Below are 20,920 nucleotides of genomic sequence, written 5' to 3'. Positions count from 1 at the left end.
CATATTAAGATCAAGCGCAAAAAAAAGACCTACAAATGCACAAGTCAAATTTTGTTTCTTTTATTTGCAGTACATGTTTTTTTAAAGTTGGCATCATCAGATCCCAGTGTTTTTATTCCAGTAGTGTACTTTTCATTGGCTGCGGTCGGGATGCAGAGCCAGACATGTTGAACTAGTTGCATAACAAACCAGCACCATATATATATATGAGTTTGTTTTTAGGCTTTACATTTTTTCCTTTATCATTATTTGGCCTGATCCCAATCAAAATCTATTGGCCATGCATGATATAACCGCCTCTGGCCATAGATTAAGGACTGATATAGGACTGATTACGTAACATCATAGATTAAAAGTCACAAGGAATCATCCTAATTCATAAAAAAGGAAAACATGGATTGACAGTACCAAACATTTCTCTACCTTCAGAAAAATACAAAGTAACAGGCTAGATCCATCACTTAGTTTACTACTAGCATAATTTGCAGAAGGTATTGCACATGAACTGTAAAAACAAGAGGGAAAAAGAGGGGGGGAGAAATGACATTTACATAAACAATTCTCTTTACTTCTAGGTGAAGTACACACCGTACACAACTAGAAGTTTCCTAACATTGACAATAGTACTCTCTCAAATAAATAAATAACGGAATCTGTATTCACATGTCTTCGATAGCTAATCATGTGGGCAACTAGGTATCCAAGAACTTGTAGAAATTGAGTGTGAGGTAGTTCATCAAAGCCTACTTAAAAATCACAATTACAATTTTGAGAGATGTGATAGAAAAGCAAAAAGCCACAGAAAGTCAAAATTCTGAATGTGTCCCTAATAATGCTGGGTTAAGAAACAGAAGAGCACTTAAAATAACAAAAAATGTATCATAATTATGAATTATAACACAGCTACTATAATAATGGATACATATGATTGGCTGTTATTCTGCATACCTTCCCCTTCGACCATTCAACAACACACTACATGGTATTTTACATTCTGAAACAACTCCATCATTTAGCACAGGCATTCTTCAACACCACCGCATAACAGCTACACTGCCACAGCCACCATTCAGCACAAATACATTTGGCTTAATATTGAGGAAATGAGGCAAAACAGTATGATAATTTCCCTCCTAAAATCATCAAGCACATTCTCATTATGCAAAGTAAAGCCGCAAACCATACACACCTACCAGTCATTGTAATTTTTTTTAAACGTATTTTACTTTGATGAAAGACCTACTTTGATAAAACTGCCCCCTTTCTGAAACATTTTCAAATGTATGAGCTAAAATAATCAGAAGCATACATCATCCTCTTGACAGAACATTGACCGTAAAGTTGGAGACTTACCAATGCCGTAGGAAAAGAAAATGTACAATACATTAACGATAAACGCCTCAAATGTGATTGACTTATTTGTGGAAACTACTAGTCATTATCAGGAACCGTTATTGACCTCGACACAACAGGCCTACTCATCCTCTTCCTAGATACTCAGGAATGAATGCTTGACAAACTACAGGCACTTTTTCCTTTTAAAAGCCTCTTTTTTTTTTTAAAGGACACCATTATTGCATACAGTACAGAATCACTGATTCACTTGGGTTTTGAGGTGGTTCTGTAGCTATTTTGTGATGTACTAAGCATAGGGTGACATTTATTTAGTGCATGCATACGTACAAGTTCTGCAAAGGGTTCAGCCAATTATCTTCTCTGAGATCCAGCTTATTACTTACGTATTGTACACTCATTTTCCAATTTGAAATGTTCAATACACTGCAAGCTGACTGCACACTTATATTACATGAATAACATGAGCACAGATTAGGAACCTTGTTTCTTTAAATAGTTTGTTTCTGCGCTTTAAGCCTGCAGAATGTCCATCCCTCCAAAGACAACCAACATCACTACATACACAAGCCCTCTCTACGTCCCTGTTTTGGACTCAATCGAAACACATTCTTCATATACCTTCAACCGTCTCAAGTCATGTGTTCTAACTAGTAACATACTATTTCTCACAAAGCTCTTCAGCATACACCTGTACAGTACGACCACTGCCACGTTTCTCAGTCCTAGCGTACAACATAGCCCCACTGTCAAAGAAAGAGTAAACCTGTAGAAAATAATCACTGGAGAATAACTGACCAGTGCCTTCAGCACTGACAAACAAAGAAAATTATCAAAAGCTCCTTAGTTTCCTTTCTGGACCTATCTGCGCCATTTCCGTCATATACTGTAACACCCATAATATTGGAAAAGAAAATTCAGACAAAAATTCAACAACAAAAAATAAATACTAAATGTCTTTTACCAAAAGAGAAAATGGTTCAGGAATCTAACAGCATTTTGAGATATTTTAAGACTAAACTAATAAGAAAAGAAAAAAAGAAAGCGGTTTAATAAACTGTTTTTTTTTTTCAAGGAGGTAGTGACTCACGAGGAAAACTGTATATCTCAAAATCCAACCCAATGGATATGCATTAAACAGTATTCTATATGAAAGAGATTAGAATAGACAAAGAAATAGTAATATTCGGAAGGGGAGTACTAAAATCATAAATGATGGGTAGAATGGCTCACTGCAAACTAAATTTGAAAAAAATATATTCACCATAAAATCTGTACAAACTCATTCTACATTGATATGGCCAGTTGAAACAGCAGTAGCCTGAAATAGAAGTAGATGACACTAAAAACAAAGATACAAAATGAAAGCATGTAAAAAGCTTTTACAGACGTTCTCAAAATATCACCATTGGCCAAAACTGCAGCGTAGTGAAATCATAAAGTTCTTAGGTTAAAAATAAATTGATATTACAGCCTGGACTAAAAAATATTAATAAAATGTAATAAAATGTAGTAGTACTTTAAGGGAAAAAAATGTTTTTTCTTCTTTTTTTTTTTTACAAACAAACATCGAAACTGGCCTAAACTCTACACCATTGAAGACAAGTGTAGGGACTGGTGGGACAGGGACCAGGGCAGGGTGATGGTCATCTGCAGCAGCCCAGCGGGTCCGTGTTAGAGGCCGTCTCCAGGCTGCTGTCTGTGTCCGAGGCCAGGGTGGGGTCAGTGGACATGGAGGAGACATCGTTGGCGGACGAGGACGACGCAGAAGGGTGCTGCTGGAAGCTGCTGCTCACTGCTGCACCTGTGCTACATGTATGGAGAAACAGAGAGGGGGTATCAAGTCAGACTTAAACCACTTCTGGTTAGGCAGAAAGAGGAACGGTTCTTCATTAAGAGCTGGATCTGGAACAGAAGTCAACTACGGGCAGAGAGACCGTGCCAGTCTCAATTTGTTGCTCCCACACATAGTACTCTAGAACCAGGAGATTTCTCTGACCATAAGACCTGACCAGGAACAAGTTATAAGAACTAGTTAAAGAGTATAACTATCAGAGTTTGAGTGCTAGGTTGCCCTTGCAGAAAACTCTCTAAACTAACCTAAAGACGCTGGCTGTCCCCGGATCACTCCATTCTTCGTTCTCTCCTCCCAGTCCTGGACTTCCATGTATATCAAATCTGCAATGGATCACAAGATTTAGTCAAAAGAGTGCCTACAGTTGAACTTCTGGTAACTACACCAAAACTCCCAGGTTTTCCAGAAATTCTTGTCAGAAGATTCCTGGAATTAGGAGGGAACAAGCAGGATATCTGGGAACCTTCCAACTGGGATTTCTGGAAAAACTGTGAATCTCGGGAATTTTGCAACCCTAGACATGAGACATAAACCTAAGAAGAACATGACAGACAGGAACATTGCTAGCATGATATGACACGGAGTCCACACTTGAGAATAGAGCATAATAAACAGGGCTCTGCTAGACTTGGGTGTGAATGCCCTGTCGTCATTATCACGCTCCCAAAGGAAGCAGGGTTAGATCACCAGACCAGGTTTAGATTAGACAGGGAGGGGTAGGATGCACCATAAACACGTCTCACTTTAGACAGGCATTTTAGGACAGAGACAGACAAAGGGCAAAACCTGCATAAAACTCAAATATTAAGATTGAATGTCCCACAAGAACATCTTGAGATGTAGAGTCTTAGAATAATGTGCAATTGCAATGTAACATAGTGGAAACATTTAAACATGCTCAAAGTGTATGAATCAAAGCATGGGTAAGGAAAATGGCTTCTCTCGCTCTCTAATGTACCTTTCCACTCCTCCACCGTGTGCTCCCTCTCATCCAGCTGCTTGTCTGTGATCAGCGGTGGGGGCTGCAAGAGGAACAGGACAGGGCACAGTGTACTTTAAGTGGGGTGTCATGGGGACTGTTGGCCTTCTCTTCACTTGGCTGAGTCACAATCAAATTTGATACATTTGCACAAGGCGCTGCACTGCAGCCAAATCTACACGTCTCAAGGCCGATTTTGTCAGTTGTGAGGAATGTTTGCATGCGAGTGACTGAGTGGAGTGCAACATCTCATTCTCCACCCCCGCACTTTACGGTAGCCGGGGTCTGATTGGTTGACAGAGGAAAAATGGCAAGTGCACTCTCGGTGATGACGACCTGGCTGTCAATGGATGTCAAATCCAGATCCCCTGCTTAAACAGTCAGGGAGTTTTATGATCTGATCCGGGCTAAGCTTTTCACAGGCAGGCAAACTCACAGGGCTTTCATCATTTTGCGTGTGGCTGTTTTGACGTTCCCTCTCAACACTCAATGTGTATTTCGAGGCATATGCACGCATAGAAAATAAAAACACGCACACACAGTAGATCTGAAGAGTCATGTTATTCTCTAACGTAAGAGTAGATCATTAACACAAGAACCACCCCTCCACGCCCACATAATGGGCCAGTAAGTGCTTACCGCCTCCACTTCAGTTGGATCATACCACACGTTGATGTAGGGGTGCTGGAGAGCCTCGCTCACAGAGATACGTTTGGATGCATCTATTACCAGCATCTTCGATAATAGGTCTCTGGCTTGACTTGCTGCGAGACAATTGAGACAAATAGAGAAATTAATGGCGTGGGAAAATTCCCCTCTCATTCCCTCGGCTGACATTCACTGTGCTGATAAATTAGTGTAGTGGGCCAGAATAGAGTCCCTTAGTCAAACATGATCCGAATCAAAGCAGAGTAAGGCTTCAAACCACCACATAAAATACTATTCATGATCATCAGACTACTTTCCGTGGAATTTCCAATTGATCACATAAGTCGGACTCGATTAGTTAGTGCATATCAGAGACAGTGTTAGGCACATAATATACTTATATTCAGCAAATAACTGACTACTATATATGGGATATTCTAGTCATACAGACATGTATGAGACATTTTGCATTTCACAATGATACACCATACTGCAGTTTCCATGCTTTGGGTGTCCCCCAGGGGCGTGTGCTCTCCCCGCTTACCTTTCAGTTTGTTGTGCTCTGAGTCGGCTGGGAAGAGGACGTCGGGGAAGAGCTTCTCGAAGGTATAGCCGGCATAGCGGGGTCTGTTTTCCACGTAAGTCCTCACTGACTGGTTGAGCTTCATCAGGAACTCCTGACTTGGAGTCCCCAGCTGCTCGATCACCTTGTTCCACTGATCAATATCTGACGTTCCAACATGTAAGAAAAATGCTGCAAAGAAGCTTTTCACAAGCGGAATATTGGCACGGTTTTGTGCTTGTAGTTGGGATAAAGGAGGAGGATTACGGACACTGGACACAGAGGAGGCGAATTTCTTTCACTGTTGACTTTGTAGAACAACTGTGATTGAGGAACCAAGGGAATGCTGTTCGATCGCCTCTTCTCCAGTGAGACAGACACAAAGAAGACTGAAAACAAAGCCACAAGCCTCGACGTGGGACTGTGTAATGAGGTGAAGTGATCAGAACACTTTCCCCTTGAGTTGAAATGGCCGCCGACAGGTACAAACCCTTTCACATATACCCAACCCAGTGGAAAGTAATTTGGATAGGGTGAAAGGTCGCTGGTTTCAAACCTTAAGCAGACTAGGTGAAAAATCTGTCGATGTGCCCTTGAGCAAGGGACTTAACCCTAATCGATCCTGTAACTCGCTCTGGTTAAGAGCATCTGCTAAATGACTAACATGTAAATGCAGTATGATACGCTGACCACCAGAACACACACATAACAAACACATTTGCATACACATACACACAAATATTCACACACACAATGGAGGGACGACGAGGGTCCAGGGAAGGATACGATCTGTGCCTGGGAACAACACACTACCTCGGACCATTTCTGCCATGATGCAGCCAATAGACCAGACATCAACTGAAAAGTGGAATGACAACCAAATTAGCATGCAGAACAAAGCAATCCAAAAAAATAAAAATCATAAAACAAGGAAGTAATTACGATGCAGACAAGGTGATGTGTGTGAATACAAACAAAGAAAATGAAGGCATGCCAACTCTCATGTCAAACCGCTGTCAGTGTCCGACTAGGCAGTGCATCATGATAAGGTGAGGGTTTTTTGGTTCACTATCTGGCATATTATTAAACAAAGTGGAAGTGGGCCAAAGAACTGCCTACATTGGCTTTCGACTAGCAAGACACTGACACCCGAGGCCTGCAGAAACTGTATTATGACAGCAGAAATGCATAAAACCCTCAAGATTTTCACTGGGGCAAATTAATACTATTAGTTTAATAGACAAAGTCCAATTTTTGATCATTGATAAAAGATCGACCAGTCAATCATTGATATTAGATATTCTGTGTAAGGACAGGGTCCATTTCTTATTTTCTGCCAAAATGGCTGCTTATCTTTGAAGAAGTACATCAAACAATATGATTTAAAAGGGTATCTTTTGCAATTGTGTTGGTAAAAAATTAAAGCGCAAAACACTGTCGAATTCTATTTCAGGTGCTTGTTGCATAAGTGAGAAGTGCATCAAGCTACAGCACTGGGTACTTTGGGGGATAGAGGGAAGGTGTGGGGGGGAGTGGAGGTGTCAGGCATATCAGAAGATAAATACATTTTGACAGTTGCTCTTTGACATGATCTCCGCAATCCATTGTAACAAGCCTTCAAAAATAAACTGATGTTTTTTTCAAATGCAGAACTGAACTGCTTCAAGCAGCACAAGGATACAGTCCCTTCCTGGAAAAAGGATTTTGTGGCGAACCATTTCTGCCATAATGCAGCCCACAGCCCATATATCCACTAAATATGTGTAGCATAGAAAGAAGGAGAAGAAGAAAGGCAAAGCAACAAGTCAGCAGGAAAGTTTGGGTCGTTTTTAGACACTGCAGGGATGCCCATATTTTCAGGCAGTTTTTTCCCTCGTATTTAATCTTTGAATTTTATCGCAGCGAGTCCAATGATTCGGAGATATCAAGCCCCATCACATCTGCACATTCTTGCAGTAAACGTTAATTGTTAAAGACAAGCCAAACTAGGGACTGGATCACACTGACATCTAGTCCAGCTGCGCCGTCTCTGGACAGCCTCCTACAAAACACAAGCACTACGCCTGCTGTGCACTGGCTCTCTATGCAGCAGGAAAGGAACCCACAACGCATAGCCAGGCGTGCCACCTACCCCTCTGACTGCGACACTGACACGGGGGGGGGGGTGGCTGAAGGTGGGTGTCTCAGGACCTTGTGGGCGGGGCATGCGACAAACAGCGTTCTGCGGCACGCACAGCTCCAATTGGCCGATCCCTCGGTCGCTCACTCACCATTGGCCTGGTAACCCATGCCCAATATGACTTCAGGGGCGCGGTAGTAGCGGGTCACCACGTACGGGGTCATCAGGAGGCCCGTGGCCGCTGTCCTGGCCAATCCAAAGTCCAGGATCTTCAGCGTGCAGTCAGACTTTACCACGATGTTGCTGGGTTTCAGATCCTGAGGTTGGGGGACAGGAGGGGGATACACTTTAGAGATGGATAACTCTCTACCGATGCTTAAGTTCCATTCACACCACACCAATGAAATGTATTTTTATTTATTTTTATTTTATTCTCCAAAGGTGAATGCATTGTAAGAGAAGGGAACCCTTTAGGGATACAAAGGAGGACTGGGTCATATTAAGGTTGCTTGGCCAGGCAAGGTGTGGTGGTGTGTGCCCACCCTGTGTATGATGCCCGCGGCGTGAAGGTGCTTGATGCCACACAGCATCTGGTAGAGCAGATAGGACAGCCGCTCGTGGTCCAGCTCCATCTGAATCACCTGGCACAGGTTGGCATCCATCAGCTCCATCACAATATACCTGGGGACGGATACAGAGGAGGGAAGGGAGGGTGGATGACATTACACAGAAAGATGTGCAGTGCACACGTATACACTCACAAACGTATGCATACACAGGCAGACGCACACAGATACACCCACACACATGAAAGAATATGCACAGAGTGCACACGTCTCGCGTTCTCACTCACACACCAGGGCTTCAGACTGTGACCATTTAATTGTTCCGACTGGTGCAAGCTGCACATTCTACCTGGTCACCTCAATCAAAACGTACTATTTCTGGGTGGATAAAACCATGAATTTGTTCAACAGTGAAGTGCATTATTCTCATGATTCCTGTAATAAAAGCGTACCTGCTTGTTTGCTGTAATGAGTGAGCCTCTCACACTCTCTCCCCCCTTCATATCATTCCAATTGCAATTGCGGGGGAAATGCCAAGAGTGTGAATGCCAAGAGTGTGCAAAGCTGTCCTCAAGGCAAAGGGTGGCTATTTGAAGAATCTCAAATATATTTTGAATTGTTTAACACTTTTTGGGATACTACATGATTCCATGTGTGTTACTTCACTGTTATTCTACAATGTAAAAAATATAAAAATAAAGAAAAACCCTTGAATGAGTAGGAGTTCTAAAACGTTTGACCGGTAGTTTGTGTTTATGCGTACTAACGCTCAAAAGTATAGGGTGAGTTAGAAATGTCCTTGTTTTTTGAAAGAAAAATCTTTTGTCCATTCAAATAGATCCGAAATACAGTGTACACATTGCTAACATTGTAAATGACTATTGTAGTTGGAAACGGCTGATTTTTAATGGAATATCTACATAGGCGTACAGAGGCCCATTATCAGCAACTATCACTCCTGTGTTCCAATGGCACACTGTGTTAGCTAATCCAAGTTTATCATTTTAAAAGGCTAATTGATCATCAGAAAACCCTTTTGCAATTATGTTAGCACAGCTGAAAACTGTTGTTCTGATTAAAGAAGCAATAAAACTGGCCTTCAGACTAGTTGAGTATCTGGAGCATCAGCATTTGTGGGTTCGATTACAGGCTCAAAATGGCCAGAAACAAAGACCTTTCTTCTGAAACTCGTCAGTCTATTCTTGTTCTGAGAATTGAAGGCTATTCCATGCAAGAAATTGCCAAGAAACTGTAGATCTCGTACAACGCTGTGTACTACTCCCTTCACAGAACAGCTAACCAGAATAGAAAGAGGAGTGGGAGGCCCCGGTGCACAACTGAGCAAGAGGACAAGTACATTAGAGTGGCTAGTTTGAGAAACAGACGCCTCAAAGTCCTCAACTGGCAGCTTCATTAAATAGTACCCGCAAAACACTGTTCTCAACTTTCAAAATTGAAGAGGATGGGATGCTGGCCTTTTTCTTTGCATGGTTGCAAAGAAAAAGCCATATCTCAGACTGGCCAATAAAGGAAAAGATTAAGATGGGCAAAATAACACAGACACTGGACAGAAAACCTTAAGTTTGAGAGGTTCGGATCTCAAAGAAGAACATTCGTAAGATGCATAAAAAATTAAAAGATGCTGGAAGAGTGCTTGACGCCATCTGTCAAGCATGGTGGAGGCCATGTGATGGTCTGGGGGTGCTTTGGTTGTGGTAAAGTGGGATATTTGTACATGGTACAAGGGATCTTGAAGAAGAAAGGCTATCACTCCATTTTGCAACGCCATACCCTGTGGACAGCGCTTAATTGGAGCCAATTTCCTCCTACAACAGGACAATGCCCCAAAGCACAGCTCCAAACTATGCAAGAAATATTTAGGGAAGAAGCAGTCAGATGGTATTCTGTCTATAATGGAGTGGCCAGCACAGTCACCGGATCTCAACCCTATTGAGCTGTTGTGGGAGCAGCTTAACCGTATGGTATGTAAGAAGTGCCCATCAAGCCAATCCAACTTGTGGGAAGTGCTTCAGGAAGCACGGGGTGAAATCTCTTCAGATTACCACAACAAATTGACAACTAGACTGCCAAAGGTCTGCAGGGCTGTAATTGTTGCAAATGGAGGATTCTTTGACGAAAGCAAAGTTTGTAGGACACAATTATTATTTCAATTAAAAATCATTATTTATAACCTTGTCAACATCTTGACTATATTTCCTATTCAATTTGCAACCCATTTCATGTATGTTTTCATGGAAAACAAGGACATTTCTAAGAGACCCCAAACTTCTAAACGGTAGTGTGTATATATAAATAATGGCTGAGAACTAACAATCAAATAACAGCTAGACAGTCAGGGAGAATCTAAAATAAAATAATTGTTAATGGTCATTCAGGCCACATGTCCATTGATTTTGTTATAATGTTTGAGCAGACGAACACAGCATTAGCCATGGCAAAATACATAGAATTGAAGGAAATTATCTTAAAACGGCAAAAGTGTTTCTCAGCTCGATGCCAAACTGTGTAGATTAAAAACTGCAAGTTACCTTTCTAGCTAATAAATTATGTTAGAGTTTACACTTCCTCTTCCAATAAACTGTGGGGAGGTCAAAATAATAACTGCCGACCAAATCTATTAATTTTAAAATGTTTATTACTTCTACTTGCCATTATCATTCACCCAGAACTATGCCAGTTATGGATTTACACATCTAGTTTTTCTGGATCTATGTCAAGTAATGCAAGGGGAAAAAATGGCACAGCAGCCATTTTGGGAGGGGGTGTGGATGACCACACACCATAGCAGTCATCTTTTAATGATGACAAGATGTGATTTCTTTTTTTTGCTAACATTTGATGGTGGTCCCTCGGTCACCGGTTTTCCCTGGGCAAGAAAAGTTTGAAAAACCCTGGTCTATTACACTTCTTAAAAAAAGCATTGTAAATTACTTCATAAATGACTCAAATGTATTCTATTGTGTGATGCTGCAGGATACATACACGCACACAAACACAGGAGTGGGCTGCTCCACCGTCATACTCCGTCATAGTGCAACGGGCTTGTTTACCCCCCAGCCATGATGTTCATTTTTCTTTTTAGATCCAAATCAGAAAGACAGAGATTCTCAAAGTACCTCCCTCCGCTCTGAGAATGAATCACATTTCCTCCCATGCACTACAATGTACTAACCCTTCAGTTATACCACAATAGACCCTGGTCCCCACTACACTGTACAAAAAACACACATCCAAAATATACTTTTGGCCATTTCAGCACTATAGCCTACCAGGGAACAGAGATTATTAAGTATTGCAATTTATCCTTATTGATTTTATAAGCAAAGGCGACGATGACGTTACTTACACATCTTGAAATTCTTCCAGCGTCTTCTGTGGCGTGAATACATTTAATAGGCCAATAATCTGTGGAGATATAAGATGCATCAGTGCATCATAGTTGTGTGAGCAGCGTATGTAGGAACATTGCATTTCATGCTGACAATATGCTGCCTAAGGGCGAGCTAAAACTACAGAAGGGTTCTTCCGAAAATGAATAACACCACATCAAATAGACAATGACATTTTAGAAAAATTAATCAAGAATTCATGTAAGAGCTACAAGAGGATCGCAGCATTCTAGAATGATCTGTGGTGAATCTTACATTTTGGTTCAATTGTACAAGAGAAAATGCTTTCGCAACTTTCTTTTCTATAAAATCGGGACAACTCCCTTTCCTACTTGCTGTTCCCCTTTTTCGAATCAGACACACAGATTCAGAGAGGTGAATAGCTTACGTTCTTATGGTTGACACATTTCATAAGCACCAGTTCTCTGTAAGCTCTTTTGGCATGGGTCTGGTTCTGGAAAGGCCGGCTGAGTTTTTTAATTGCCACATTTCGTTCAAGGTTGTGGTCATACGCTGAGCTAGAAACACAAAAATACAAATGTACGTCCATACTTTATGATGTATCTGAAGAAGGCTAGCATTAAATATATATATATATATTTAATGAAAGATGAGTTTTGTTCCTTATTTCCCACATCCTAGATCAATATCAGGGTCCAAATGATTGAAGTGTAATACCGGACCAATGGCAAACATATAGCATACAAACAAACTTAAAGCAGCTAATAACGTATCATATTGACTTCCAATGCCATTTCAACCTACAGCAGCTAATAACGTTTGAATCACATTGACTTCCAATACCATTTCAAATAGCTGGCAAATTGTGATATTTTATAGTATGATTCAGACGAGATGTTCTTTCCCAGAGTAACACACACAGTTCTAACATAGCCACTGGAAAATGAGCATCTCTTTTCCTTTCCAATTCACAGCTCCATCTACTCACCAGACAATCCCTTGTGCTCCGGAGCCTATGGGTCTTAAATTCTGGTAGCGCTTCAACACCGTAAAAGTGGAATCCCCGACGTCTAAACTGTAATACTCCTTTTCACGCTTATTCCGATTCATGATGAAATCTGGACAAAGTGTGTGTTTTGGGCATCCAAGTGGGACTTCTGTCTCAAGACCTAAGACAGAGGGAGAAGAAACAGAAAGATAAAAAAGCAATTAGCATATTATCAGCTTATTACCTGGACCTTCCAAGCCATAGCTGTCAATCTATGGGAATACGATTGACAGAGGCTGCATTGTGTGTCAAAATTCATGAGGCGAAATGATTCAGTATATGAGAGAAATCAAGTCCCCCCTGAATAGCGATGACATTTGGGTCATTTAGGCTAGCGAGGGTATACTGCGTTACACATACAGTTAATCTAAATAGGTTTAAATGCATTACAACACATTATAGTTCTGGGTTTATAGGATTAGCTGGTATTTTATATCCCATCATAAATCAATATACTGTACAAATTCATTCCAGGATTTGGATCACAGCTTTCAAAAATGTAAAACCAGAGCACTGCAAAGCAAAACAAAAGCCCAGCAAACTGTCTGCTACCACCAATCAATTGTGGTCTAAACAGGGACCAATGTTTCAGCCACAATTGTGTTAGCCTAAGCTGGCCAAACCTTCAGCTCAAAAAATCCATTGCATACATCCTGCTTCTACAGCTTTAAAAACATCTCCAATATCAGAAAACAGAGGCATTTCCTGGGGGTTGTGGCTGTGCTTTGCTAGCATTTGAACTAGGGCTGTGAGGATACCAGTGTCGCAATACGTTTTCCATGGCAAAAATTAAAACACAAAGCAGACCACACTCTGGTCCTTTAAAAACCTGCTATATGTAAAATACTGTGTGGAAAAGCAGGGAAAATAAATAAATGTGACTCTGGATGACACTAAAAGTATGTTAATTTCAAACATTAGGGCTGTTTTCCTAAAGAAGTTAAATCCACTTCGTGTTTTGTTTCCTTGCCACAATAGTAACGAGACATCCGGGCTCGATTTTAACATAGAAAATGTAAAACAAACACAATGTCTTTAGATGATTGTTCAGGCGAGATATTGGCCAGCGCTAGAAAAGTTCATCACTACCTTATAGAGAAATCCCACAGCTATCACAACAAGAGGGACTAGTACCACTGTCCAAAGACCATTTGAGCATGCAGAAATGTACATTTAAGACTCATTGTTCAGGCAAATGGAAGAAAGTATTGAGGCAGAGAGAGAAAAGGAGAGCGGGAGGGAGCGCTGGATTTGATAAGGAGCTAGAAGAAGAAATCATTAGTCAAATCTAGAACATTTGTGCTGAGGACATTTTCACTGGCTGATGGCTGCACGGTCAACAGACCATGACTTGACCTCCATACGCCTATACAGCCACCCCCTTCCCCTTTTCCACATGAAGGGGCGTTCAGCAGGGTTTTTTCATCCCGGTTGAAAGGCATGTCAACGGCCTGAAGCCCTGCTTTGAGATGGAGGGACTAAAACAGGGGTTGGAGAAGCCTGAACAGAATGCTTTGCCAAATTCAAAATGAAATCGTTTCTGTGCAGTCGCTTCATCCAATTGTGTGCTCTGGAGCAGAATGAATGGCGGTGTGAACAACAGGATGACCATAGCAATACAGTCAGATTAAATTGAATGATATGCGTGTAATTTTATTAAAACAACATGAATGACACTTTTTTTCCACCACATTATCACTGGAATGTGAGCATTTTTATGACATGTCAGTTGGTCTTTAGACGTGAAACTTAGATGAGTGCTGCTTCAAATCACAGAGAATCTGAGAGAATGTGCGATCAGAGGGAGGCAGAGAACCATAGCCATGAAGCATGTCGTCGCGCTACATCGTCTGACGCTGTTTCAAGGTCTCTCACTAATCACACGTTCGCGGTATGGGGCATTTCAGTAAAATGGGGGCCATTTCATTTCAAGGAATAAATTAAATGCATAACTGGAAGAAAGCTGAACATGAAAATGGGTTGTTCAAACTTTCAAACCAGCTGTCAAATCATTCAGGGCCATCCATGACTCTCTTTCATACCACAATGCCCAGCTGGGGTCTACATCTAACCTAAATTAATATGACTTCTCACATTATCTATGTGTTTTTCTGGGATTCACCAGCCTACTTTTCCAGCTAATGAAGACACTGAAGCCTATCACCACAGAGCAGACATCACGATTAGAAGCAATGTGCCAAAAGCATCTGGCTTCATCTGTTACGGAGGTCATTCTTCTATATGACACACCTGGAATGGTTAATGAAGGTGTCCAAAATCCTTCAAAAACAACATGCGACACTAAACATCACCGAAATTGTATTAATCTTTAATTGAATAGATAGTCAAATTAAGATATGATTTAACCATATTTACATGATAAATAGCGTTCATATTATGATAGATGGTTGTCGATGTGACCATAAAATCGTCGATTCATTATTCTGCTATTCTTAGGTATATTGGATTAAATGTAGACAAATTGCAGCTATACACCTCTCACCTGTTTAATAGAAATCGGCTTGACGCACTAGCAGCAAGCAATAAGTTAACTTACACTCACAAGTTTATACTAGTCCATTGGTGGTAGGCTAATTGTCAAAAGCCCATTTATGACCGAATGGTGGGCTTGTGTTTCTCATTCATTTTAGAAATAAGGTGATGTTACAAATCCAAATATAGCATGGCAAATGTAACCACGCCGTTGATGTTGTCAGTAGCCTATATGCCGCGAAGATACTTAGGTCGTTGTTACAATGTAGCACTAGCTGTTAGCAGGTAGTTAGTCTTACAATGTAACGTTAGCGCATTTTGTAGCCTCTCGTGCGCGTTTGAGAATATCCAATAGCCATCTTTTTTTTATTCGGTGCATGTCTTTAAAAGCCAAAACTTGACAATATGGTCCAGCTAGCTAATTGCTGTTATTTAATGTATTTTCTGTGTTCTTTGCAACCCATCAGTGCGAATACCCTCCCCCACTGCAAACAATAACATGTCTTATAAAGGTTTAATATCGAACTCACCCTACTCCAAAAGAACGCGTTAGAAATTCCAAAACTGTCAAACCGCGGTTTCTGGTCTTCCGTTGAAATATACAGCAGAATGTTTGAAGATATTATATTATTTCTTCCTTAGTAGGACAAACTCTGAATCCACTGCGTTTCCTTCCACTGGCAGGCCTGGTTCTGCCAAATACATGTGTACTACGTAGCCTAATCTTTGAGTCCGTGACACAGAGGCATTTTCTGCCATTTCATACCGATGTCGTCGAAACCTTGCGATGTTTGCCGGAAGTTGCCGATGAGAACTAGGTGACATTCAAGAGCAAATCGTCCTGCGGTGTTGTATAGCCTATGGTAGCCTACCTCTCACGGTATTAGTTTATGTAGCAACACTATGCAGGACAAATTAGAGGCATTTAGGCATTTCACCTCTGTGATCTCGCCATAATAAGCACACGCACTTACGCGCGTGCATAGAGCGAGAGAGAACCTACAGCAGCACCTAGATCTTCTGCACAGATTCTGCCAGACCTGGGCCCTGACAGTAAATCTCAGTAGAGCAGTGGTTCCCAAACTTTTTATAGTCCCGTACCCCTTCAAACATTCAACCTCCAGCAGCGTACCCCCTCTAGCACCAGGGTCAGTGCACTCTCAAATGTTGTTTTTTGCCATTATTGTAAGCCTGCCACACACACACACTATATGATACATTTATTAAACATAAGAATGAGTGTGAGTTTTTGTCACAACCCGGCTCGTGGGAAGCCGGCTGCGACAGAGCCTGGACTCGAACCCAGAATCTCTAGTGACACAGCTGGCAGGATATTCTGAGCGCAGCCCTACCCAGAAATCTGGCAGTGGCTTCTGATTAAATTAAATTTTCACAGAACCACTTGTTGCAATTTCGATGAGGCTCTCTTGTTCAGGTATCGGTAAGTGGACTGGAAGCATGGCATGAAAGGGATAACGAATCCAGTTGTTTGTGTTGTCCGTTTCGGGAAAGTACTGGCGTAATTGCGCACCCAGCTCACTCAAGTGCTTCGCTATATCACATTTTACATTGTCCGTAAGCTTGAGTTCATTTGTCTTCATTAATTGACCCCCCCATAAACATAATGGACATATACCAGGAGCTGTGCCAGGCCCGTCACGTCTGTTGACTCATCCAGCTGTAACGCATAGAATTCACTGGCTTGTATGCGAAAGAGTAATTGTTTCAAAACATCTCCTGCCATTTCACTGATGTGTCATAAAACAGTGTTGTTTGAAGGCATTGTCTGTATAGTTTTTTGGGCCTTTTCCCCCAGCATTGTCCCAGCCATATCCGCGGTAGCAGGAAGAATCAAGTCCTCCACAATAGTATGTGGCTTGCCTGTTCTAGTCACTTGGTAGCTCACCATATAAGACGCTTCTAGCCCCTTCTTATTAATGATATCTGTTGCTTTTATAAAGTTGAAGTCAGAAGTTTACATACACCTTAGCCAAATACATTTAAACTCCGTTTTTCACAATTCCTGACATTTAATCCTAGTAAAAATTCCCTGTCTTAGGTCAGTTAGGATCACCATTTTATTTTAAGAATGTGAAATGTCAGAATAATAGTAGAGAGAATGATTTATTTCAGCGTTTATTTCTTTCATCACATTCCCAGTGGGTCAGAAGTTTACATACACTCAATTAGTATTTGGTAGCATCGCCTTTAAATTGTTTAACTTGGGCCAAACGTTTCGGGTAGCCTTCCACAAGCTTCCCACAATAAGTTGGGTGAATTTTGGCCCATTCCTCCTGACAGAGCTGGTGTAACTGAGTCAGGTTTGTAGGCCTCCTTGCTTGCACACACTTTTTCTGTTCTGCCTACACATTTTCTATAGGATGAGGTCAGGGCTTTGTCATGGCCACTCCAATACCTTGACTTTGTTGTCCTTAGGCCATTTTTTCCACAACTTTGGAAGTATGCTTGGGGTCATTGTCCATTTGGAAGACCCATTTGCGACCAAGCTTCAACTTCCTGACTTGTTGAGATGTTGCTTCAATATATCCACATAATTTTCCTGCCTCATGATGCCATCTATTTTGTGAAGTGCACCAGTCCCTCCTGCACCAAAGCACCTCCACAACATGATGCTGCCACCCCGTGCTTCAAGATTGGGATGGTGTTCTTCGGCTTGCAAGCCTCCCCCTTTTTCCTCCAAACATAACGATGGTTATTATGGCCAAACAGTTCTATTTAGTTTCATTAGACCAGAGGACATTTCTCCAAAAAGTACAATCTTTGTCCCCATGTGCAGTTGCAAACCGTAGTCGGTTTTTTTATGGCAGTTTTGGAGCAGTGGCTTCTTCCTTGTTGAGCGGCCTTTCAGGTTATGTCGATATAGGACTCGTTTTACTGTGGATATAGATACTTTTGTACCTGTTTCCTCCAGCATCTTCACAATGTCCTTTGCTGTTGTTCTGGGATTGATTTGCACTTTTCACACCAAAGTACGTTCATCTCTAGGAGACAGAACGCGTCTCCTTCCTGAGCGGTAGGACGTCTGCTTGGTCCCATGGTGTTTATACTTGCGTACTATTGTTTGTACAGATGAACGTGGTACCTTCAGGCGTTTGGAAAATGCTCCCAAGGATGAACCAGACTTGTGGAGGTCTACTATATTTATATTATATTGGCTGATTTCTTTAGATTTTCCCATTATGTCAAGCAAAGAGGCACTGAGTTTGAAGGCAGGCCTTGAAATACATCCAAAGGTACACCTCCAATTGACTCAAATGATGTCCATTAGCCTATCAGAAGCTTCTAAAGCCATGACATCATTTTCTGGAATTTTCCAAGCTGTTTAAAGGCACAGTCAACTAAGTGTATGTAAACTTCTGACCCATTGGAATTGTGATACAGTGAATTATAAGTGAAATAATCTGTATGTAAATAATTGTTGGAAAAATTACTTGTGTCATGCACAAAGTAGATGTCCTAACCGACTTGCCAAAACTATAGTTTGTTAGCAAGACATTTGTGGAGTGGTTGAAAAACGAGTTTTAATGACTCCAACCTAAGTGTATGTAAACTTCCGACTTCAACTGTACATGTCTTACTACTCAAAAGACATCTTTGTAGCTAAAAATACTTGAATCAGTAATAGAACCCATTGCCCTTTTTGGTTGCGAGGTCTGGGATCCGCTCACCAACCAAGAATTCACAAAATGGGACAAACACCAAATTGAGACTCTGCATGCAGAATTCTGCAAAAACGTCCTCTGTGTACATCGTAAAACATAAAATAATGCACACAGAGCAGAATAAGGCCGATACCCACTAATTACCAGAAAAGAGACGTTAAATTCTACAACCACCTAAAAGGAAGAGATTCCCAAACCTTCCATAACAAAGCCATTACCTACAGAGAGATTAACCTAGAGAACAGTCCCCTAAGCAAGCTGGTCTTGGGGCTATGTTCACAAACACAAACAGACTCCACAGAGCCCCAGGAATTGAATTGAGATTGGGTACCGGAAATCCCCAAAAGTCCCCACAATGATAGCAAAACAAGGAAAATTCTCCCAGCTAATTATTCTTACTTTTTAACTGTGCATTTGTTCTCATGGGCCTAAGCTATTTTAGGTTTAGGGGTTAGGTTGAGGGTTCAAATCAAATTAAATACAATTTATTTTTCACATGCGCAGATACAACAGCTGTAGACTTCATTGTGAAATGCTTACTTACGAGCCCTTTCCCAACAATGCAGTTAAAAAGTAAGAAAAATTGGCAAACAAAAGTCACTGTGGGGACGACCACATGGATGCACTTGACTGTGGCGAACTCCTCAATGCCATCGGATGAATCCCGGAACATATTCCAGTCTGTACTATGATACAGTCTTGTATCTTAGCGCCCGCTCTCTGGGTGAGCATTTTCTTCATTGCTTACGGCTTGTTGCCGTTCTGCCGATGTATAGAAAAAACAGCTAGATTTATATTTCCCATGTCCTGGTTCAGCTACAGCTCTGAGAAACATAGGATATTACAGATCACGTTGATAGGCTAGTCTCAAACGGAGCCTGTCCAGTTTATTCTCCAGTGGATTGAACGTTCGCCAATAGAACGGAAGGGAAATGCGGTTTATCCACTCGCCAACCTAGTCTCATCTGGTATCCCACACACTGGCCTCTATAACGCCTCCCGGGATGAGTAGTATGTCCTTCGCCCCAACTAATTGAAGTATTATTCCCTTCAGCGTCATTCTTTTAGGGTTACAATTAGGGTTAGGGTCAGGAGTTAGGTGTTAGGTTTAGCGTCAGGATTTTGAATGGAAATGGTGTGTGTGTGAGAGAGAGAGGGGGAGAGAGCGTAAGAAAGTAAAACAGATAGCAAGAGAAAAAGAAAGTGTTGGTGACTTTAGCCAAACAACAATCACACATTATAGTCGAAGTAAAAAAATATATATATATATTATTAACATGGGTTGGATTAGTAGAATTGAGCAGAACAATACGTGTATCACTTTACTATTGAAAGATTAGCTAAATGTTCTTGCCCACACCGATTGGTTGACCACTACCTTGCTGCTTGTCAAACCGCTCCTGCGTAATCCAATTGAGTTCTTATACCTGGAGTCTAAAAATAGTCCAAATTGACCGAAAACCCAGTATCGATACATCGCTACGTTTGTGTACGGAACATTATATTCAATGGAGAAAATGACTTATTTCCACGCTATCTTGTGATGGAATTATGGATAGATGAAACGTCGCCTGATTGGCTAGAAAAAGTAGCGAATGAAGAGTACAGCCACAGGTGGAATGCGGTGTGATGCTTGAGAAGATTACATTCGAGCTGGAGGTTTTCTGAAGAGGGACTTCTTCATATATTGAATGAAATTAGGTAAAGTTATGGGTTTAATTGGATAGAATTGCCCAAAAATATAGACCTACATCTATTCAACACAAATGTGGTATTCTATGAATGTCTAAAAGTTGCGGGAACACGACCAATGAGTAAGTGAATGAATGCCGTTATGTCATCGGGAGGTAATTGTGGCCCGATCTTGCCATTAGGTATTTACAGTTTAATTACAACATATTCCATCGACAGTTTCTAGACAATAACCTAAAGAGTTTATCGTCAGCGATAGTTTTAGCACATCAATTTAATTATTGGGCAAGTGATTTTGATATTTTGCTAGGATAAGAGTAAGTAAATATGTTTTAAATGCAACGACAGCATGAATATAGCCAGTTATCATGCCTTTATATCTAAATTATTTATATATTTTTGTACAAACTGTCCTGGTGCAAAAATAGACCTACCCTGTCTGACCTGGGGCTGGGTAGCATGATGTATGATAATTGTTTATTTTCAGAGTAAACCAATTGGGAACGTGATATTTAGGTAATGGGGGTACCCACTACCTAAATATCAATAAG

General features: G+C 41.1%; 1 protein-coding gene across 3 annotated transcripts; it reads right to left on the bottom strand.

The window, feature by feature from the left end:
- Positions 1–44: 44 nt before the first annotated feature.
- LOC120046176 (mitogen-activated protein kinase 8) lies at positions 45–15,756 on the bottom strand. Of its 3 annotated transcripts, none has more exons than XM_038991193.1 (12): positions 15,525–15,756; positions 12,442–12,622; positions 11,881–12,010; positions 11,450–11,508; positions 8,059–8,197; positions 7,668–7,833; positions 6,184–6,255; positions 5,380–5,562; positions 4,827–4,951; positions 4,167–4,230; positions 3,454–3,531; positions 45–3,157 (listed from the first exon to the last, which is right to left on the bottom strand). In XM_038991193.1, exons 2-12 carry the CDS (start codon positions 12,561–12,563, stop codon positions 3,000–3,002), a joined length of 1,296 nt encoding a protein of 431 aa, XP_038847121.1. In that variant the 5' UTR covers positions 12,564–12,622; positions 15,525–15,756; the 3' UTR covers positions 45–2,999. The 3 variants fall into 3 exon arrangements, with proteins under 3 accessions (XP_038847121.1, XP_038847123.1, XP_038847122.1); XM_038991194.1 differs by having other exon boundaries at positions 3,031–3,162; XM_038991195.1 differs by lacking the exons at positions 11,881–12,010; positions 15,525–15,756 and having other exon boundaries at positions 12,442–12,539.
- Between the last annotated feature and the right edge of the window lie 5,164 nt (positions 15,757–20,920).

This window comes from Salvelinus namaycush, chromosome 4, assembly GCF_016432855.1.
Source record: "Salvelinus namaycush isolate Seneca chromosome 4, SaNama_1.0, whole genome shotgun sequence".
Classification (NCBI taxonomy): Eukaryota; Metazoa; Chordata; class Actinopteri; order Salmoniformes; family Salmonidae; genus Salvelinus; species Salvelinus namaycush.
Note: the sequence above shows the minus strand (reverse complement) of the source record. Positions and strands in the feature narration are given on the sequence as shown.